Raw genomic sequence first — 23,992 nt, 5'->3', positions numbered from 1 at the left:
CTCAGACATTGGGAACAAAAACCCCCAAACCTGTGCCACATTCTACAATAAATTCTCTGTGGATGGAGGAGCGAAGTGTGAGACAATCAGAGAAGACAAAACCAGAATGGAATATTTATAAGTATTGGGAGGGACGCTATCTTCCCAGGCTTTCAAGCACTCGGGAAATGAAAAAATGGAAAGATTGACAGTTTCAGATCCAGAGGAATTTAAAATACCTGTCCAGCAGCAGAGAGGGAGCCACGGAGTTAAAATAAAGCAGAAAAACCATCTTTCTGGATGAGGTTTGGGAAGCAAGGGGTTAATTCTATGACTACCTAAGATTTCGTTCGAATTTACTAGGAGAACAATTTTCCCTAGTGTGGCTAGAGTTAAAGCAACTGGCGTTCCGTTTAAAACTATAATGAAACCCATCCACTTTAATCTGATCATAAAATACAATCCTCGTGGGAGCTTTTTGGGGGGACTTAACACAGGACGCCACCCACTGGGAGGTCCCTTCCTTAGAGGAGAGAAAATGTTCTAGTCCCAGGCTGCTCTCTCTCTCCTGGACCCCACGACTTATTTTCAGAGAAGTCTAATCCAGGGATAAGGCCCTTGCTACTCATTGACAGGGGGGCACTATTTGCAGACAACGCAGGTTAATATGGTCACTTCATGAGACATTCTAAACTTGCAAAGCATGTCTCTGTTTATTTTGCACGGCCTGTGGGCAATTCTCCAATATCATCTCAAATGCTGTTTTCAGATTTATCCTACTAAAGAGTTTCCAAAAATAAATAAGACAGAGAACAGAATAGAGCTGTCAAATCAAATTTTTAACATTTGTCACTGTATCTGATTTTCTTGCCTATAACGTAATATACATCGTGTATGTGTGTGTAAGTCAGAGGACAGCTTGCAGGAGTTCATTCTCTCCTACTCTGTGGGTTTCAGGAATGGAACTCCGGTCACTGGGCTTGGCAGCAAACGCCTTAAGTTTCTGACCCAGCTTGTCAGCCCACATTTTATGCTTGTATTGTGTATGTATTGCATGCTGATTTTAGTTTCACTGAAATTTTCTAAACATATTTTGTTTAGTTGAAGTTTTATTAAACCAGAGCATAAACCATCTCATGTATCTCTTCTGTAATCCCTGTTTTTCTGAACAATAACGACTAAAGTACTATTTCTTGTTTTCGTTTGTTTGGTATTGCTATATTTTAAAAAAGTTCTGTGTGTGCACATGTGTGCAAGAGTGTGTGTATACTATATGTTGAATATCTTCTGCCATGATCCTCCACCTTACTTTTTAAAACAAGGTCTCTCACTGGATCCAGAATCCAGCAAATGTCTCAACTGGTTAGCCGGCAAAATCCAGAGGTCTGTCTGTTCCCACTCCGACAGTTGCAGTTCCAGATGTGTGAGTGCTAACATTTCTGACTTTTGTGTGTGCTGGGCTGTAAACTCCGGTCTTTGTGCTTACCGACTGAGCCGTCTCCCCAGCACTGTTTTAATTTAGTTTGTTTGCTGTACTGGCTAGTCTCATGTCAAGGTGACACAAGCTAGAGTTATTTTGAATGAGGAAACCTTAATGAGAAAAGGCCCCCACCAGATTGGCCTGTAGCCAAGTCTGTGGTCCTCAATCGAGCTTCCTGATTGATGACTGGTGTGTGTGTGGGGGGCCCAGCTCACTGAGGGGGGAGCCACCTCTGTTCTGGCCCTGGGTACTACCATAAGAAAACAAGCCAGTAAGCAACACTTCTTCATGTTTTTTTTTCTGTAATATTTGGCTGTGATGTCTTGGTAAGAGGTAAATCGGTATGGAATAACAAGCAAGCCTTAGTTCCTGTCTTGGCTTCCCTCTATGATAGATGATGACCTGGGCTTGTGAGCTGAATAAACACTTTCATCACCCCAGTTGCATTTTGGTTAGAGCGCTTTCTCAAAGCCACAAACATAAAATGAGGACGACCAGCAGCACACGCATGCGCGTGCCTCCTTCCGTGCACACTCACGTGCCTGTGTGTATAACTGTGTGCATCTGTGTCCTGCCCGAGCTCTTTCTATTTCTAACTCAAAGCGTTTAATTACCGCTGCCTAGTGGACTTTTTGTTGACTTGCTGCTATCCAGGTGATCACAGCCGCGGTGAATTCAAGTACATGCATGCAGCAGCCAACTCCTGTGCACACAACAGCGAACTCCTGTGCACCCAGAAGCATCTTACAACATGTCTCCATCTCCGGGCTCCTACTCTCCTCACACACCCTTTTCTACCATGTTTCCTAAGCCTTGGATGAGGGGCGATGCAGGCGGACAGATCTGGTTTTTTTTTTTTTTTTTTTGTTTCCCCTCTCTAATTTTGCCAACTCCTATTTATCCAAATGACTTATCCAATCCTCGATGCTATTTCCCAGTCTTTTCACAGACTTGCCTATTTCTGCTCAATTTTAAACTTACAGGATTTATTTTTGATTATGGTTATTTCCATAACAGAAATGTCCTCATTTTGTAAACACCAAGACACCCTATGGTCCCTGGAAGTCAATTATAGTTGTAAAGCCTAGGATCTCTGCTTTTTTTCAAATCCCGTGTGTTATTATTACTAAGGTTTGGGTTTGCTTTGTCATTGCTATTGTTGATTTGTCTGTTTATTCACTGACAACAGACTCCTTGCTCTGTTGCCTGGGGCTCCTATGTCTCTAGTTTCTGACTGGACTGGGGAGATGACTTAGTCAGCAAAGTGCTTTTCTGGCAAGCTTGAGGGCCCGAGTGTGACCGCATAGAAATCCAGGTGTGGTGGATGGTCACACCTACAATCCCAGTCCTGAGGGAGTGAAGACAGGAGGATCCCTGGGCCTTGCTTGCCAGTCAGCTTAGCCCAATAGGTGAGCCATAGTCCCAGTAAGAGACCCTGACTCATAAAAAGCAAATGGAAAATTCCCCAGAAATGAGATTTGAGATTTGACTTACATCCTCCACAAATACAAGCATGTACACACATGTACATGGATCACAAACCAGAGCTGAGTGAGGCAATATTGTATAAACAGGCATTCCATACTAACAGTCATTCTGAGTCCCTCACTGTCATCTATCAGCCTCTTCTTCAAGCTGAGTTGGTTTTTGGCAAGTAGTTCATTCAAGTTTCGCACACAGCATTGTGAGAGCCTACAGGGGCCATAGAGCTGGAAAGCCTCCCCACTGAGCATATACTGATATAGGCCACCTCTATAAACTAGACATCAGAGGGTAAAGAACAGGGATAGGCTATGACTATCCATATGTAGAGCCGGTCTTCTTGAAGAGCTTTGTCACCTTGATACAGTCTGGAGCTGAATAAGAGGAAACTCTCAATTCAAAGATTATCCAGATCAGACTGGCCTATTTGTGGGTTATTGGTCTTGGTTATTAATTGATATAGGTAGGAAGGCCCAGTCCACTGTGGGCAGCACCATTCCTAGGCAGGTGGTCCTGGGCTGTATAAAGATAGCTAAGTATGAGCCTGCCAGTAAACTAGCATGCAGTGTTTTGTTTCTGTTTCCCTATGGTTTCTGTTCTTAACATTTCTCCCCTTGGATTTCTTTCCTGACTTCCTTAGGTGATGAACTGTGACCTTGAAGTGTACAATGGAATAAACTCTTTGCTACCCAGTTGCTTTTCATCAGAATAGTTCACTACAGCAATAGAAAAGAAACTAGAACAACAGAAATAGGGATATGACTATAATCCTTCCATTCCTACCCACATCCAGTCATAAGAAAAACCTGTTCTGTCCTGTCCTGTCCTGTTCAGGTCCTGGGTATTATATGGCTTTTCCTTCAGGCATCCTATGACCATCCTGACTTCATTTGGGAATATAGATAGTACTTGGCCTGGTAGTCATGACAACAGCTTGAGCAAAATACCACAATGATAGATGATTGGTAGCTAGGTCTGTGGTAATAATAACGGAGTTAACATCCTTCCTTTCCATAACAGAAGATAGTGGAGGCTCTTAGGGCCATCACCTGGGATCCTACCCATTACTCTTTCTGCCTCACCACCAGCTGCAAGGGATCTTGGGAAATGCTAGACCATTTAGGAAGTAAAAGATTGAACAACCGAAGGCAGGTATCCATGATGCATTGTTTGTCCATGAGGTCGCCATCTACTATGGAGTGAATTTTCTGTGGTATTATGGCTCTGGGATCATTCATGCTCCTGTAAGCAGCCTGTCACCTGCGATCTGTAAGGAAGCCCAATAAACTCACAGGTTGACCAAATTGGACTTCAGTGGAACCATCACCTTGGTCTGGCGACATAGCCCTATCTGTGATAAGTAGACATTTGTTCATATCTTTCCTGAAAAGCTAAAGTGATGGTGGGTCCCCAGGATTCTAACCAAATTGTAGTTGTCTGCTCTACCAATCACAATAGTCTGAACTATGGACTTAGCAATGGAAAATCACCTTAGGGGAAAAAAAATCTCAATTGAGGGGTTGCATAGATCAGATTGGCCCATGGGCTTAGCTGTGGCAGATGTCTTGATTGTTAACGGAAGTGGGGAAGACCCATCCCGAACTTGGGTGATAGTATTTTATGGGCTGAGCCCTAGATGTATAAAAGTCACTGAGAAGCACCAGCAAGTGAACAAGTGAAAACTTACCTTTTCTTCGTTGTCAACTATAAATGTGACACAACTAGCTGCTTGAGTCCCCTACCTTAAATTCTCTGAACTGATGCATGGTACCTTGCAATTATAAGCCAAACAAATCCTTTCTCCTCAACATTGTTTTTCGTAAAGATATTTATTACAGAATTAAAACTAAATCGAATGTCCACCCATCCATCTCATGTGGGAGGTTAGGTCTCAGTTTCTCTAACTGGCCACCATTTATCCACTCCCTCTCCATCTTCTGAAGTCTGGTAGGGGTTGGGTGATGTCACCAACTGTCTTGTATAGTTTTTCCTTTCCATGGTCTGTGCCCTTTTCCCATCGTATTAGCAGCTTCAGAAGGAACCAGAAGTAAATGTATGCTTGCTCCACTAGAAGATACTGAGACTTTCTACAGCAGAGAACCCCACCCAAAGTTTGCTTTCTGTTCCCCTGGTCTGGTCCATTTTTATCCCCCTCACCCCGCTCCTCTTCAGACACTTTGCCCTATATATCCTTCAAGCTTCAGGATATCATCTCAAACAAGAGATACTCAGATGTTCCCTTTACACCTTGTGCGTGCAATTGCCCCAGCTGCTGTGGACCGAGGTCCCCAAGAATGATGGGCTGTTGCTCCCTTGAATTCGCAGCAGCTGAGACTCTGTAAGAGATTGAGGCTGAGGTGTTGTCTCGGGGGACAGAGGTTCACAAGGCCCTGCCCCTCCTTGAGGATCTATTGGCCGTAATTGGTTGCTGGGGAAGGGAGGTGTGTTTTTTGATATTGAAGCCACTAGTAGTTGTCTGTGCTCCTGTAAGCAAACTTAAGTAAACTCACTGTCCACCAAGAATAGGGTGGAATCATTCTGAGGGCCTGGGATAGCTAACCTCAATTACCACCTAGATGACCTTCCAAATGACTATACAAAACAAAACAAAACAAAACAAAACAAAACAAAACAAAACAAAACACAGACATGTTCTGTGAAGGAGTTTCTAGATAGAGGTAACTGAAGTGGAAGGATACACCCTCAATGTGGGTAGCGACATCCCATAAACGGGGTTTCCGTACTGAATAGAAAGGAGAAAGTGAGTTGAGAATCAGTATTCCCCCGCCCCTGCTCCCTCCTTTCCTTCCTCCCTCTGTCTCTCCCTCTCTCTGCTTCCTGATCGCAGATGCAATGTGACCAGCTCCCTCATGTCCCTGCCACCATGCCTTCCCCGCCATATTGAACTGTACCTTTAAAATGTGAGCCAAAGCAAATCCCTTCTTCCTTAAAGTGCCTTCTTATTAGATATTTTGCCACAGCAACAAAGGTCTCCCTATCTCGAGAGAACAGATCTTTCCAGGAAAATTTGTAAAACAGGGTCTCATACCATCTGCGTTACCTCATACTGGAAGGACCTCCTTGCCTGCCTGTTTGCCTCCCCAGACTAGGCTATCCTCTTCGCATTGTTACATCTCCATAGGTTTGGACATTCTCTGGGTGCATAATAGATGTTCACCGATTTCTGTCCAGCGGAGCCATTTCTAGTACACTGCATGTTGGAGGTCTTTCCGGTCTCATAAGAGAGCAAAAAACAGGACCATATTTATTTGCCAACATGGAAATAAGAAAGGCTAATCAGAAAGCACCAGGAAGTGAAAACCGTCAGATTTTTTTTTTCTTTTTTTGAGAACGCAAGTCCAGGAAGACAAAATAGCATGCAACGGGGGTGATGTATATTTTTCCTAGTGATTCAAAATGAATGTGCACTTATTAGAAGCAGGGAGAGAGATTTAACGGGTTTCTCGGCTAATGCTGTAATTTTAAATCCATTTAAGATAATTTTCTTTATCTTGAATTTATTTTTCTCAGTAACCAGGATACTTAACTGATTTGCACAAAACCCATTTGAAAAAAAAGAAATAATCTACTGCAAGCGAGGGCACATTCTAAATGGAAATAAAGAGACACGGGAAATCTAAAGAAAATGGAGATTTGAGAAACCAGAGTGAGCTCCTACATAGTAAATAGGGACTCTGGAAGCTCCAGATTGGAGGGGGGGAGGGTGCCAAACTCCACCCTTGGTGGGGGAGCTGTTAGCATTTGATGACTGCAAAGGGTGGGTGAGTCACTTTGTCTTGGGCACATGGACTTAGCTATGCACCAGTGGGGAGTTTGAGGCTGGAAATGGGGGGGGGGGGTCGATATGGCCGTATTTTATTGTATATATGTATGAAATTCCCAAGAATAATGAAAAAAAAAGACCCAGTAACACAAAAATGGAATTGCCAAAATTCTTTGAAAGAGAATGCTACGATGAGTATCTAGACTCATCTAGACAGTTTTCCTATGGATTTGAAGCTTGCAAGTACGCACCTAACCAATGCACAGATGGGAACGAGAAGAGATTGATCAGCCTTACACACAATTGTGAAACATCAAAGACAGTCTGTAGACACAATGAGCCACTGTAAATGATTATGGGGTTGGAGAGATGGCCCAGGAGGTAAAAAAGCACTTGCTGTAAAAGCACGAAGAACTGAGTTCAATTCCCTGCACCCATGAAAGTGTCAGGCATGGCAGCATGCCCTTGGAAACCCAGTTTAAAAAAAAAAAAACAAACCTGTCTTGAAAACTAAGAGAGAGAGAGAGAGAGAGAGAGAGAGAGAGAGAGAGAGAGAGAGAGAACGAACACAGCTGACATTAGGGATGATGGAGAGATGGCTCAGCGGTTAAAAGCACTGATTGCTCTTCCAGAGGTCCTGAGTTCAATTCCCAGCAACCACATGGTGGTTCACAGCCATCTGTAATGGGATCTGATGCTCTCTTCTCATGTACAGGTATACACGCACATACATAAAATGAATCTTTAAAAATGATAGCTGATCTGATCTCTATGTCTGCCATCCACATGTGCATATACACTTGCCTGTATAGCCACTAAACACATGTGTACACACAGGAACACAAACATTTACACACATGCTTGTGATTCAATGTCAAGTAAAAAAGACAAAGCTGGTTCATCGATTACTCATATTCTTTAGTAAATAGACTCAGAGATAATATTTTGATCTTGCCATATATTGGTACATGATAGTATATAATATTATCAATACCTTGGCCATAGAGGCTCATGCCTGTAATTACAACATCTTGAGGGGAGGTGCTGAGGCAGGAGGATTGATCATGAGAATGAGGTCAATTTGGGCTACCTAGCAAGTTTGAGCTATGCTGAGCTACATACAATACAAAAATATTTCCACAATCAATAAATAGATAAAATAAAGTTCAACATATCAATGATAGGTAAATGACAGATATAGATTATGGAAAGATGATAGATAGATAGATAGATAGGTAGATAGATAGATAGATAGATAAAAGATAATAGACATTAAAATGTCAACAATTGCCATGTTTAAGTTAGGATATTATGGTGATATTTTAAACCTAAAACCTTTTATATTAGGACTCTCTATATTTTTGTTTTTGTTTTATGCTTTTATTACATTTTTACTTTTTATTTTCTGAAATGGTATCATGTAGCCCAGGCTGGTTTCAAACTAACTGCTTAGCCCACACTGGCCTTCCACCTCGGTTCTGAGCTCCTGATACCCCTGCCTCCATTTCTCCAGGGCTGGAATTAGGGGTGTTTGCCACGGTGTCCACGGTGTTAGAGATGGGACCCAGGACTTCATTCCAGAACCCATACTGGGCAAGAACACTCTCAATTAAGCCATGTCACCAGTCCTTAACTTTATTTTTAATTTGGCTAATATTTCCTAAGCAACAAAAGTCATTGATTGACTGATTATAGAAGAGACAGAGAGAAAGAGGCAGGTCCCTCCATGGTTACAAATAGAAGTACCACACATTGAGACAAAGCCAGCCAGCTCCTTTCCAGAGCATAACTGTAGCTTACTTGGTAGGGCGATAATCTGGAATAGACCGGTCCAAGGAGATCTTTTCACTGAGGTAGGAATTGTAGCCATACTTCTCATGAGGTCCTTTGGCTTTTTCTTCTTCAGAGGGGGAAAGGGTGGCAGGAAGGCCTCCTTTGCCCCGCCCACCATACCCTTCGATGAGCCCGAGGGATTTAGATAAGCCTGAAAGGAAGGAGGAGAGAGAGTTATTTCAAAACGCCTCTCCTGGATACAGCATAGAACTTCTTAGCACAGCAAAAAACTGTGACCACAGTTTACACATCCTGTGTGTGTGTGTGTGTGTGTGGATATATATATATATATATATATATATATATATATATATATATATATATATATATATATATATATGCTATGTATCCAGAAGCAGGGCCTGATGTAGCCCAGGCTGGCTTTGAACTTGCTATGCAGATGAGGGTGACCTTGAACTCCAGATCTTGCTGCCTCTACCTCCCATGTGCTGGCATTACAGGGCTGCCCCTCAAGCACTCAGTTCATAGGGTAGTGGGGGATATCTCTACAGGGAGAGAAAGGTCCCGGCCACGCTGAGCTCCGAGCTTTGCATCGGAATATCTATAGGAATGCCCCCCTCCCTTGCTTTACTTCTGTAAACATAAAAACAGAGACTTGGAGGAATGAAAACCAAGAGGAAACCAAGAAATAAGATGAATTATCTCTGCCTATCTCCCCTTTCTCCTTAGGACAACTACAGTCAGGTTAAGTCTGCAGCAAGGGGAAGGTTCCGAGGATCTCAGAGACTCCGTATAACTATCAGGGACCTGGCCAGGTTATGGGTGGGTGGTCGAGGATATTGCTGTAGTTGAACTAGAAAAGAACAGATTAATTTCACTGTGAGTCTTCACCTAATAGTTTTATTTCAATTCCATCTCAATGGCAAAGAGAAACACAATGCGTTCGAAGATAAATCACAGAGAAGAGGAAAAAGATCGTAAGGAGGCAGCTAGCCACAACACACAGAGAGGGAGCCCTCCATGGCAATGGTCTCTAAGCAGCTTCCACTCCCAGAATGTGGGTGGATCCCTAGCCATGGTCACTTCGGTCACATCCTTCCACAAAGACCTTGAGGAGGAAGTATGCATACCAGAGCTCCGGGAGGTTGAACTACTTAGCTAGGGAAGTGTGACCTTCTGGCTGTCATTGGCTGCAAAGGTGTAAGATGATTGGTATCCATGCCCATGGGCAAGCATACACTCCGGAGTCCTGGAAATTGAACTAGGGTCTCTGATATACTACATTGTTGAATCATACACCCAGTTCATTTCTGGAGGATTCTAGGCAGGCACTCCACTCTTGGTCTTGGCCCTGAGACCTTCACCAAGACATTCTAGGCAAGTATGCTTCCACTGAGCTACACCCCAAGTCCTACTTCTACTGTGGACAGCACGAATATAGATCATCGGTATCTCTCGAGGACCTAAACTTAGCATGGAGACATCCTTGAGCAAATCCAAGCCAACAATTCTTTGGGTCATGTGACATTCTGCATCTCAAAACACCAAGGTGCACAGTCTATTGCTGGGATTGCTACAAATGGGAATGTATTTGGTTAGCAACCAGACCAAAAGCAGCTTGGATCATTCCAGGGCAGTGCTGTGCAATCTGGGGGTGGTTCTCATTTAGTGTGTTATTCTCATACTTGGACTCTGCTGGTAGCTCCCACTCCAGCAGAGACCTCCTCAATGAAGACATTCACTTCTTGCCTATGTCTTTGTCTCCAGTCTCACAGATCGCTTCAATGCAGGGGGAAAAAACACCTCAGTAACATCAACATTGCAAAGCTCAAATGGCCTACCTAGTCAAATACAAGCACTTATGTTTGCTTTTCAAATCATCTGGTGCCAAGTCATGTACGCGTGTTATCCTGTCGCTCAGGAAGCTGAGGTAGGAGGAGTGTGACTTCAAAGTCCATTTAAGAAGATTAATTAATTAATTAAAGTTGCAAGTGAGAGAGCATTGCCAAAGGAATGGAAAATGGAAAAAAGAATTTAGCAATTCTTCAACACGGTAAGCACAGAAACCATAAGACCAAGGAGCTCAACTCCTGGGTGTGCATCAAAGTAAATAAAAAACGTATATTCACACAAAACTCAAGCCAAGTGCTCATAGCTGGTTCATGCATATCTCCCAAATGTAACCAAAATATAATGTTGGCAAACAGTGGTGTACTTGACAGCAAAAAGAATAATGAGTGGCGGTACCAATATTACATAGATAGACAGATAAATAGACAGACAGGTATAGGTAGATAGACAGACAGACAGATACCTGTCTGGATGATACACACACACACACATACATACACACACATACACACAAACACACAGGATGGATAGATGTTAGATTGATAGATGATAAATAAATAGGCAGATAGGTGACAGATAGGCAATAGACGACATACAATAGATAGATAATAGGTTGATAGGTAGGTAGATAGATAATAGCTATCTAGGTGCTGGACACAGATATATGGTGGATGGACAGATGACAGATGATAGATAGGATATAGTCAGGTGATAAATGATATATGATATATATTTATACAATATTTATGTGCACATACACACATATATATGTATAATGTATATGTATATGTATATGTATATGTATATATATATATATATATATATATATATATATATATATATATATATATATATAGTAAGAGGGTGCAGCAGGGCCACATGGTCTCATGAGAGCTGGGATCACAGGATGCTTTAAGTATTTAAGTAGATAAATACCCTGGGATCTATAAAATACTCTCAGTAAGCTTTAAACACATAACCTCTTGTTATGAGCCATTCTGTTTCTAAAGAGACAAACAAAAGGGCACACGTAAAAAAAAAACATTGCCGTGAGACACAGAAACACCCCATAAACTTATTTTAAGTTGCATAAAATGCAGAGCCAGACTTGTAAGAGAGGCAAACATCCAAGATTGAGTCAAAGGGAGAATATGGAGAATGCTGAGACAGGAGGGATAAGTTCACCATTAACTTAACATTAAAGGCTGACATACAGAACAGGACGCGTCAGGTTCCCCTGAGAAATAAAATGGAAACAGATATTGCTGTAAAAATTGGGGTTCCCTTAAAAAGTGTAGCTAGAGAAGTATTATTATTATTATTATTATTATTATTATTATTATTATTATTATTATTATAGTAAAGGACTGGGCTGGTTGGTATCTGGCTCATAGTGAAGGACATTTGTCTTTCAGTGAGGAGTTGTGGGAGTGTAGCTCAGTGGGAGAGCACCTGCCTAGAATCCCCCAGTGAGGGGCTGGGGGCATGGCTCAGTGGTAGAGCCCCTGCCTAGAATCCCCCAGTGAGGGGCTGGGGGCATGGCTCAGTGGTAGAGCCCCTGCCTAGAATCCCCCAGTGAGGGGCTGGGGCCGTGGCTCAGTGGTAGAGCCCCTGTCTAGAATCCCCAGTGAGGGGCTGGAGGCGTGGCTCAGTGGTAGAGCCCCTGCCTAGAATCCCCCAGTGAGGGGCTGGGGGCGTGGCTCAGTGGTAGAGCCCCTGCCTAGAATCCCCCAGTGAGGGGCTGGGTGTGGCTCAGTGTTAGAGCCCCTGCCTAGAATCCCCCAGTGAGGGGCTGGGGGCATGGCTCAGTGGTAAAGCCCCTGCCTAGAATCCCCCAGTGAGGGGCTGGGGGCGTGGCTCACTGACCCAACAGTGTAGTAAAATTGGTACACTCCAAGCTCCAATAAGAGACCCTGTCTCAAAAATCAAAGTAGCTAGTACGGGAGGAATGATGGCCAGGGTTGACTTCTGGCCTTCACATGCAAAATAACAAAGATTAAAAATTTATGCCCACTCTATCAAGGACATGATGGGGATTTGGTTCCCAATGCAATGTTTTTGGTTTTTTTTCTTATCTTTTTTTCCCCCTCATGTGGCATGATTTCTTCCCAGTATGAAGACTCCCACTTAGCAGCCTCACAAAAAAGACACCACGCCTTCTAGTACAGTGTGACAACTATGAATTATATATTTCGTGGTCCATGTGTTTCCATTTTTCCCCCAATTTCATCTGCCAGAAAGGTGCAACAAGGCAGCACAAATTTCTCCTGGAATTTAATGTGCTTGCATAGCCGGCTCCCCGAGACCACAGGCACAGGCGAATCAGAGTTCAAGTCCACGGGCGAAGGCCGAGCTAGTCTCTGCCAGAGAACATCACCACTAGAATCTCATGAGAGGACCCAGGGCATTCGTTATTTTTCTCACGGCTGTGACAAAATACCAGACTCAAGAGACTCAAGCAAGGAAAGGTTTATTCTGACTTACAGCCCGAGAGCACACCCCCCATGCTCAGTGAAGGTACAATGGACGGAGTGTGAGGGAGGTGGTCACACCGCATCCACAGGAAATGGATGCTGACACTCACTTCACTCTCTCCGTGTTATTCTGTCTGGACTCCAGCCAAGGGGATGGGCAGCTCACGTTTAGGGTGGGTTTTCCCTCCTCAATTAACCCAATCTATAAAACTCATCACAGACACACCCAGAGATTTGTCTCCTAAGTGATTCCAGATCTTGTCAAGTTGGCCATCAGGATTAACCAATACGTGCTCGCACGTGCACGCACACACACACACGCACACGCGTACACACACATGCACGCTCGCACACACACACACACCACACACCATACACACACACACGCGCGCGCACACACACATGCACGCGCACACACACACACCACATACCATACACACACACACACACACACACACACACACACACACACACACACACACCATGCTTCTTTTCTGAAAAGGCCCCTTGTTCTTTGGCCTAAAAAAACATTACTAGCACCAGGACCTGAGTTTGTTCCCTAGAACCCTCATTTAAAAAGCCAGACATGGGGGTTGGGGATTTAGCTCAGTGGTAGAGCACTTGCCTAGCAAGCGCAAGACCCTGGGTTCCGTCCCCAGCTCCGAAAAAAAAAAAAAAAAAAAAAAAAAAAAGCCGGACATGACGGAGCACAGTTATAGCCCCAGCATCAAGGAGATGCGTTCCTGGGGCTTACTAGCCACTCAGCCTGACCTTTTTGGCCAGTCCCAAGCAAATGAGTCCTTGTCTCCACAAAAATATCTGATTTTGACTTCTGTTTTCTACCTACCTGTTTGCATTCTTGTATACACAGTAGCATGCACGCATGCACATGCCTGTCTATGCATACACATGTATGTACCCGCGCATATATATGCGGACACACACTAGTCCTGAGAAAGTCACATAAATGAAGAATGAATAGAATAACGAATCAATATCCATAAAGAACTAATGAATGTCACGGAGAAATCAAGCTTGAAAAAGGCCAGTTGAGTGTGAGAGAAAGGGCATTAGAGGCTGGAAAGATGGCCCTGCGGGGAAGGACGTGTCCCTGGGGCGATAAAGAGTAGAGGAGGGATTTGAGGCTGCCTCCGTGAGGAAGCAACGATCTTGTATTAACAAGAGCTTTTTATTCCCACAATAACCAACCGGAATATATAATACTGAAGGGATTCTATTTATAACAGAAACAATATTGCATCGGCTCCAGCAATAACCAATAAGACTAATAAGAGATTTTACTAAGGAGAATAAAATGCAACCCACATAAACTGGCAATGAAGGTGTGTTTTCTAATTGGGGGAATGAAGATGTGTTTTCTAATTGGAAGATCGAACAGCAGGAGAATAAAATACTACACTACACAACTGGGTCTCTCGGGGAAGGGTGACAGGATTTGACTACAGAGCCCTGCACATGCTATCTGGACAATCACCCTTGCCCTGGGCTAAACTCCAACCTCGATTTCTACTTCTTTTATTTTTAAACTACATTTATTTATTCGTGTGTGTGTGTGTGTGTGTGTGTGTGTGTGTGTGTGTGTGTGTGTGTTGTGTATACGTGTAGAGGTCATCGGACAACTTGGGACAATGGTTCTGTCATCCCACCATATGGGTGCCGGGGATTAAACTCAGTTGTTCAGCTTGGTGGCAAGTGCCTTAACTATCTATGGGGCTCTCTCCAGCATCCCATTAATTTTGAAGTATGGGTACCTATGTGGGTATGGAGATCAAAGTGCAGGTGCCTCTACAGACCAGTAGAGGGCGTCAGATACCCGGAACTGGAGTTAGAGATGGTTGTGAGCCACCCAACTTGAGTACTGAAACCCAAGCTCGGGACCTATAAGAGAGCAGTTCATGTTCTTGACCGCTGAGCCATTTCTCCAGTCCCTGTTCACATACCATGGTTGGTTCCTAAGTCTGCAAGTTAATAAAGGGTAGTCGGATTAGCCTAGAATAATACAAAGGTAAGAAAAATTATATGTTTTATTCAAAAGGGAGAAACAGCTGCGGAAATGAGTCTGTGGGCTAGAGTATTTGTTATGCAAGTAGGAGCGTCTGAGTTTGGATCCTTACACCCATTTAAATGCTAGGCATGACTGCACACGAACCTGTAACTCCCAACAAATTTGGCCCCCAGCTGGGGTCGCTGTTTCAGGCGGTTCCGGGACATGGGGCTTGGCTTGAGGAAGTACCACCGGATTCGCCTTTGAAGGTTGTAACTGATCTGAAGACCTTCCCTTAGGATCTGCTTCCTGCTGAAAAGGAAGTGAAGAACTCTCCCTCCCATGTGTTCCCCCAGTCAGGATGCTCTGCCTTGGTACACAGGACTAAATGACCACAGACTGGAACCCCTCTGAAATCAGGTGCCCAAATAAGTCTTCCCCATCCTAGGTTGGTTTTGGAGACAGGGCGGTGAAAGGAAACTCATCTATTAGCTGGAAGGTGAAACTTGATCTCTTTTGAAGCCTTTCTCTACGGTTCTTTCTTTAGTGCGCATGTGTGCTGTGCCTGCGCCGCAGAGCACGTATGGGGGGGACAGAGGATAACTTGCAATAGTCAGTTCTCTCCTTCCACCACGTGGATCCTGGAGATGGAGCTAAAGCAAGCATTTTTTCCTGTTAGGCCATCTCCTCGGTCCAAGATACTTCTTTTTCTCAGATATTTACCAAACACGAAGCAGTAAAAAATGACACTAAAATGTTTAAACTTCTGAAATATTAGGGGGAAGAGAAAAAGGCCCTATGGTGGTGGCTCCCATATTTATTCCCAGCATGTGGGAGGGGGGCAGAGGCCAGCTTGGTGTACAGAGCAAGTTCCAGGACAGCCAGAACTATACAAAGAAACCCTGCCTCAAAACAAACACATAAGCAGATGAATGAGTAAATAAATATAAAGGAAGGAAGGAACTCGCTTCTATTGAGATCACGAACTACATTTATACTTAAAGGCAATGACACATGTACTTCAAGCTGCCCTTGAACCCACCACTTTACAAAAGATGAGTGAACTTCTGCCTCCTATGTCCGTTTCTGGAGTTCTGGGATCACAGGCATGTACTGCAGTAGGTTAATGTGGCACCGGGGATGGAGCCCAAGCCTTGTGCTTACCAGATAAGCACTCTATCCACTGAGCTGCCTCCCCGGCCCCCTCAGACTACTGTCACGTAGATGATGGATTATGTCCATCTGTCCTACGGGGTCCAGAAATCCTGTGAGGTCCATGGCCTTTATGATTCCTCAGTGAAACATAAATCCCCCAGTCCACATTGGTCATAGATTGTAAATGAGCTCCAGCAGCTTCTGCGTGGCAGCAAAAGCAAACAGCCCAGGGTTGTAAATCATCGCTGCGACACCTTCCCGCCTCCCTCCACACAAGCGAAGACGTTGTTTTCTTGGGGACTGCAGTTTAAACGTATGTGTTTACGATAGCCAGCATTATTCTTCCAGAAATAGGAAGGAGACTTAGAGCAAACACAAATTTCCAGACTAGAGACTATAGAAAATGTGATCCAGTGCCCTGGCAGCATATAAACTTACTTGGCTGGAACAGAATGTGTACACACACACACACACACACACACACACACACACACACACACAGACATACACGCACATGCACATACACACATGCACACATGCATACACACACTTGCACGCACACACACATACACACAGACACACACACAGACACACACACATGCACACGTGTATGCACACACTCGCACAAACACAATACACTTTCACATACATAGACCATACACAAACACATTTATATACAGACATACATACACAAACACATGAACTTGTACATGCTCTCCCTCCACAAATACACATATTCACACACTCATCTATACAAACACACAGACTTCCATACCCGCCTGTATATGGGTGCACACGCACAATTACGTGTTCATATGCTTACTCAATAAGCCAAGCCTGTCCAGCTCCATTGTTTAGTTGGGAGTCCATAGATTAAAGGGGTTTCTTTATGAGAGACCCAATTTCTCCATCATTGTTCCTAGACAGATCCCACATACACCAAAGCATTTGCAAAGCGACAGAGCAGAGAAATCACAGCTGCGCGCATTATAGCATAAACAGCAAAAATTCCACATTTATTCCTGGCCAATTGCCATTATTTTATGGAAGGTAAGAAGGCTTTCTTCTTCAGAAGCCAGAATATTAATTTCAGTAGAGGTTGGAAATTCTGTTGGTAGAGTGTTTCCCTGGCACGCCCAAAGCTTTGGGTTCCATTCCCGGGGTCTGCAGAAACCTGACAAGTTGATGCAAGCTTGTACTCCCGGCCCTCAGGAAGTAGAGGCAGGGGGCAAATCGGGAGTTCAAGGTCATCCTTGGCTATACATCGAGTTTGAAGGCAGCCTGGTATACATGAGCCACTGCCTCAGAAACACAAAACAAAGACGGACTGGAGAGAATGGATCGCATGCTAGCAATGGGGCTTTCTGCCCTCCCTATCAAGCATGAGGGATGGCTCTGGTAATTAAGATGGAGGGACAGGGATGGAGAAAAGTGAGTTGTGAAATATTGCTGCCAGAGAGTTTAGCAACATTCTGGATACCAATACCAGTGATAATTAATTCAACTGACAAGAGTCTGTTACACAGCCGCAAATGCCACTTGAACGAAGACTGAATGTACACGTGTTGTATCCTACTCTGCTTTCTCCACATGCATGCGTGTATAACAAAGTATTTAAAAATTCTTGACTCAAATAGCCACTCATTCATTCACTCATTCACTCATTCATTTTTGTTTTAGGGATATAACCCAGGGTCTGTACCACTATACCCCCAGTCCAAAGTACTCTTTTGTGTTGGTTTCTTTTGCCTTGTTTCTTTGGTTTGGTTTGTTGGGGCATTTTTGCTGTTATTGTTTTGTTTTTGTTATGTCTAGACAGCATCTTTCTGTAGCCGATGCTAGCCTAGAACTTACTATGCTGCCTAGGCTGGCCTCAAACTCATAGCAATCTTCCCTCCTCAGCTCCAAAGTGATAGGATTATGAGCATTGTGTCATATCACCTATGTCAAAAAAAAATAGATGTCAGCATATATATGCCTCTCTTTCTTTTTTTAATTTAATTGTTTTGTTCTCTCTCTCTCTCTGGGGGGTGGGTGGGTATGGGTGTGTGGGTGTGTGTGTATATATGAGTGCAGTGCCTGAGGAAACATTGCCTGCCCTGGAGTTAGTTAAAATAGATTATGAATTATTCATTGAGAGTTCTGGGAACTGAACCGACGTCCTCCTCTGGCAAAGCAGCCAACACTCTTAACAGTAGAGCCGTCTCTCTAACCCCAACATGTCTCTTGTCAGTCTCCCTCTCCTCTACTTGTGCTACCCCCTGGAGAAGCTCGAGGCACCTCTTGCTCAAGTTACTGCCCTCCACTCCCAAGGTGATCTACAGAATGAGTCTCCCAGCATGCAGACATGATTCTCGCTTGAGTCGAGCTCATTAATGCTGGATGTTGTCTGTGGACGACAACCCAAAAGGGTCCGCACACTGGAGGTAGCTCACTTCCAGACTTCCAGGGCTGCGTTTTGCTTGCCTCTCCACTGCATTCTTTGTTTAAACTATCTCACTTCCTGATGTTTCTGAACTCACACTGAAAAGCTCCTGGGCATTGAATCTAGGGATTCACATGCGTACCAGGCAAGCACTCTACCAAGCACTCATACCCCTGGCCCTTCCCTGGAGGGCTCTAGTCAAGTCCTCTACCAAGGATGCATGCCCATACTTCATATTAATTTGTTTTTCAAAACAGCGTTCTTCAGTGTAGCCCTGACAGTTCTGAAACTCACTCTGTAGACCAGGCTGGCCTCAAGTGCACAGAGATCGGTCTGACTCTTCCTCCTGAGTGCTGGGATTAAGAGGTGACCCACCACTGCCCAGCCAGTTTACTGTTTTGAGACATACTCTCACTAAGTTGTTTGGCCTAGACTTGAATTTGCTCGGTAGCCAAGGCAGGTCTGGAATTTGGGATCCTCCTGCCTCAGTAGAATTATAGACCTACAGTGGTAGACCTAGCTTGTAATCCTCTTTGAACACCAGTTAAACTAGACTATCAATATGTGCTCTACCGTTCAGTGGAACCTTCGACAGAATTTTCAGTCTCAATCAAGCGGTATGGCCATTAGCATATTTATGAGCCTTGGATGGTCACTTATATAGAAAAGGGGCTCTTGCGAAGAGGAATGACCATCTTGTGACTTGCACATAGTCTGGTACGCAATAAGCATATATACTATGTACATGAATGAGTTGCTGAACGAGCAAAGCAAGTCTGTGAAGACGTAAATGAATGTTCTATACGTTGGGCTGGTGAAACACATTCTGATGGTTTAGGTCAGTGGTTCTCAACCTGTGGGTTGTGACTGCCCACCAGGAGTCACCTAGGACCACTGGAACCACAGATATTTACATTATGATTCCTAACAGTAGCAAAATTACATCGATGACATAACAGTGAAATTATTGTACAGTTGGGGGGGGGGGTCACCACAATGTGAAGAATTGTATTAAAGGGTTGAAGCATTAGGAAGACTGAGAGCCAGAGCTCTGGATTGACACAGAAATCTCCTAGTAACATGGTAGAAATCTGCCAGCATTGCTTCATGAACTCAGTCAGATCATCGATTCTTCAGTTCATATATTAGTGCAGTGATCTCGACATTTGTTGACAACTACATTATGATGGTGATTCTGACATTTCCCTCTCGAATCCTCTGAGCTTGCCAGACGTGATGTCCAAAGGTTATGCTAGCCTTAATATTCTGAATGAAGTCATAAGAATTCAAATATAGTGGCGATGGCTCAGTTGGTAAAGTGTTTGCTGTGCAAGCATGAGGACCTGAGTTTAACTCCCAGAACCATGTTGAAAAAGAGAAAAGGAAAGAAAAGAATTGTATGTGGGGACATATGCTTGCAATTCTAGCACTAGACAGATGCAGACAGGTGGGTCTTTGAGCCTCATTGGCTAGACAACCTCGTTGTACAGATGAGACACACACACACACACACACACACACACACACACCCTTGCGTATGCATCTGCACACATACATGGACATGTATGCAACAAATATACATGCAAACAAAAAGAATTCAACTGGGCCTGGAGAGATGGTCCAGCAGTTAAGAGTACTTGCTTTCCTTGCAGAGGACCCAAGTTTGAGTCCCAGCATTCACACCAGGTGGCTAAAACCAACCAGAACTTTAGCATCAGGGGATCCAAAATCTGTTTCTGATCTCTACATGCATCTACACTTATATGCACACACACACACACACACACACACACACACACACGCAAATGCACTCATGTATACTCATTTGAAAATAAACCTCTTGAATTAGAAAATCAGTTATAACCAGGCAATGGTAGCACATGCTTTTAATCCCAGCACTCAGAAGGTAGAGGCTCCTGAGCTGCTGGAAGCCAGCTTGGTCTACAGAGTGAGTTCTGGGATAGCCAGCCAAACCCTGTCTAGAAACTAGAAACATTCCCCAACACATACCAAACAAGGAGGAGGAGGAGGAGAAGGAGGAGGAGGAGGAGTAGGAGGAGGAAGAAGAAGAAGAAGAAGAGGAAGAAGAGGAGGAAGAGGAAGAAAGAAGAGGAAGAAAGAAGAGGAAGAGGAAGAAGAAGAGGAGGAAGAAGAGGAGGAAGAGGAAGAGGAAGAGGAAGAAAGAAGAGGAAGAAAGAAGAAGAGGAAGAGGAAGAGGAAGAAGAAGAAGAAAGAAGAAGAGGAAGAGGAAGAGGAAGAAGAAGAAGAAAGAAGAAGAGGAAGAGGAAGAAGAAGAAGAAAGAAGAAGAGGAAGAGGAAGAAGAAGAAGAAAGAAGAAGAGGAAGAGGAAGAAGAAGAAGAAGAAAGAAGAGGAAGAAAGAAGAGGAAGAATAGGAAGAAGAAGAGGAGGAGGAAGAAGAGGAAGAAGAAGAGGAAGAGGAAGAAGAAGCAGAAGAGGAAGAGGAAGAAGAGGAAGAGGAAGAGAAAGAAGAAGAGGAAGAGGAAGAAGAAGAAGAAAGAAGAAGAGGAAGAAGAAGAAAGAAGAAGAGGAAAGAAGAAGAAGGGAGAAGAGGAAGAAAGAAGAAGAAAGGAGAAGAGGAAGAAAGAAGAGGAGGAAGAAAGAAGATGATGATGATGATGATGAAGAAGAAGAAGAACAACAACAACAATAATAACAACAACAAAAGCCAAACAGCACCACCACCAGCACCACCACCACCACCACCACGACAACAAGTAACCACAACTGTACTAATTATTTGGTAAAAGAAAACTAGGCTGGGGCTGGGGATTTAGCTCAGTGGTAGAGCGCTTACCTAGGAAGCTCAAGGCCCTGGGTTCGGTCCCCAGCTCCGAAAAAAAGAACCAAAAAAAAAAAAAAAAAAAAAAAAGAAAACTAGGCTAAGTGTCCTTTGTGTGTAAGGACAACAGCTTTTCCGTGGTATAACACAGACTCTTGAGTTGGGAGGATGGGCAGACCAACTAGCTAGGCACTGCATCTGGTGGAACAACTCCAGACAGTTGACCACACCTACTGTACTACACTGTCCCAAGGACAAAGCACTCACCCCATGTAAGGCAGTATGTTCTGTGCCATAGCTCCACAGGATAACACTCAAAATGTCATTACTTGTCTTCATTATGCAATGGTCTTCTCCAACATCTATCATGCAAAAAACTTAAACTTGCCTTTTTGATGATCGATCTAAGTCATTACCATGACCTAGCTTCTGCAAGTGTTACAGCTCCGAGGGGAAAGGTTTCTCCAATACAACTGTTGCATTTCTGAAGAGAAAGGTATCTTGACAGGAGCCAAGGAATACCACAAAGTCACACCACACAACAAACCTCATACAAGAGATTTATTGGGAGAGACACAAGAGGGTGGCTCTCTCTACTTGGGTGAGAAGCAGAAAAGATCTTAGTGGAAGGCAAACTTATATAGGGTTTCTTGGGGGTGGAGTTCTTCAGGGTGAAAATTTCCAGGGTGGGGATTGGTGGGGTTTCAAGTCCTGAGCTTGAGCAGAATCAGGGATTAATGGGCTTTCAAAACCTATCAGTGAGCTCAGACTTTTTACCCTATAGCTCCATGTCTTTGTTTGGGTCCCAGGCTAAACTTTATCCTGACAGCAATGTGTGTTGTGACAGCAATGTCCTGTGATGGTAGCATCAGCTCGGCCTTTGATAACAGGAGGCTATTGATTTAAAACGAAAGATCAGTTAGTATCTCATGGCTATCCCGGCCTGGCCTGCTTTGCTTCTCTGTGGTTCTGATAGAATCCTGACAAAACCAGCTTGGGGAAGGAGGGACTTTAGTTGGGTTCTGCATCCCGAGCAGGGTCAATTCCTGAAGGAAGTCAGTGCGGGAACTCAAGCAGGAGCTGAGGTAGAAATCGTGAAGGACCACAGCTTAATGGCTTGCTCAGCTTGCACCCAGAACCACCTGCCGGGAATAACATTGCCCACAGTGGGCTGCGTCCTTCCATACCCAACCACTGATCAAGAAAAAGCCACACAGGACACTATGATGAAGCCAATCCCTCAGTTGAGATCCCCTCTTCCCAGATAGGGTTTGTGTCAAGTTGATAAAAGCTAAACAGTACAAGGTTTAAAGCTCCAAACCAAGGTCCTGGCAGATTTTAGTTAGGGTTCATTTTCTATGGTTCTGATCATTTTTTTGAAGGAGGGTTTCTCTATACAGCTCAGGCTGACCCAGAGCTCCTTGATTTATAGCCTAGGCTGGGTTCAATCTTACAATCTTCATGTCCTAGCTTCCTAAGCCTGGGATTACAAGTGTGTGCCTCTGTGCCTAGCTGGAACTGGGTTTTAGATGAGGGTTATGTCAAGTCAACAGGGTCTAGAAGCATTTCTGAGCACATCTCAGCTACTACATTGGGACTGCCGAGGTAGGGAGACCTACCTGAATGTGGGCAGCACCCTGCCACAGCTGGGGTCCTGGACTGAATCAAAAGGAGACAGTGAGCTGAGCACCCCCATCTGTCTCTCTCTGCTTCCTGATGGTGGATGTGACCTGACCAACTGCCTCCTGCTCCTGCCGCCATGCCTTTTCTGCCTTGATGGACTGCGAGCTCAAACGGTGAGTCATAAACAATTCCATCTCCATGTGTTTTTCCTCTGGTGGGTGTCTCACCGCAGCAGTAAGAAAGCAAAACAGTGCAGTTGCCCTCCTGGTTTACAACCCACTATCTTTGCTGTGTCTCCATATGACGCGGTCTTGCATTCTCTCTCTCTCTCTCTCTCTCTCTCTCTCTCTCTCTCTTTCTCTCTCTCTCTCTCTCTCTCTCTGAATGCACATATGAACATACGCTTGCATGCTCACATATGCACATGTGCATGTACATTTTGTGATGAAGACTGAATCCAGAGCCTTGGCCACCTTAGCAGGCATCTATGTCACCTGCCTCTCTCCCTCTTTCTATTTTTTTTTTTTACCTCCATTTTCCATATCTTAGAAATTCCCAAGGGCCTAACCTCAAAATACCATCTGTCCTGCTGCTACTTCCGAGGAGTTAAAACATTCTCTTAAGATTCAGAAAGCACACAAAACTCACAAGTGGTGCGTGACACTATCCCGGGAGAGATGGGAACAAAGTCTACTCACACCAGCTAAGGAAACAATAACAGTCCGTACAGCACTAAAACCCAGCTTGGTGAACCAACGAGTTTTATTGGAGTTACTTATGAGACCGTAGGTGGGAGGTTACTGACAGAAGCAGAAATGACTCAAAGACATCTGTATCACCAAAGCCCAAGCACGAGTGACAACTCACAAAAGCTGGACCTGAAGCCCCGCACGGCATGCAGGAGAGCGTCTTTTCCAGGCAGATTAGCTCGTCTGTGCTTTTTGTTTTCACTCCCCACCCTAGGCCAGTGTTTCTCAACCTGGGTTCATAGGGGTGAATGACCCTTTTACAGGGGTCACCTAAGACAGCTAGAAAACATAGACATTTGCAATATGATTCATAACATTAGCAAAATTACAGCTAGGAAACAGCAACAAAAATAATTTTATGACTGGGGTCACCATGACATGAAGAACCAT

General features: G+C 44.1%; 1 protein-coding gene across 1 annotated transcript in view; it reads right to left on the bottom strand.

Annotated features, from left to right (window-relative positions):
• Galnt17 (polypeptide N-acetylgalactosaminyltransferase 17) overlaps positions 1–23,992 on the bottom strand; it is a 450,487-nt gene that overhangs the window by 269,791 nt on the left and 156,704 nt on the right. Inside the window, 1 exon segment of the mRNA NM_001025112.2 lies at positions 8,526–8,709. Within this exon segment, the coding sequence (NP_001020283.1) occupies positions 8,526–8,709 (184 nt within the window).

This window comes from Rattus norvegicus, chromosome 12 (genome assembly GCF_021556685.1).
Source record: "Rattus norvegicus strain SHRSP/BbbUtx chromosome 12, alternate assembly SHRSP_T2T, whole genome shotgun sequence".
NCBI classification, from domain to species: Eukaryota; Metazoa; Chordata; class Mammalia; order Rodentia; family Muridae; genus Rattus; species Rattus norvegicus.
This window is presented reverse-complemented; position numbering and strand designations above follow the sequence as displayed.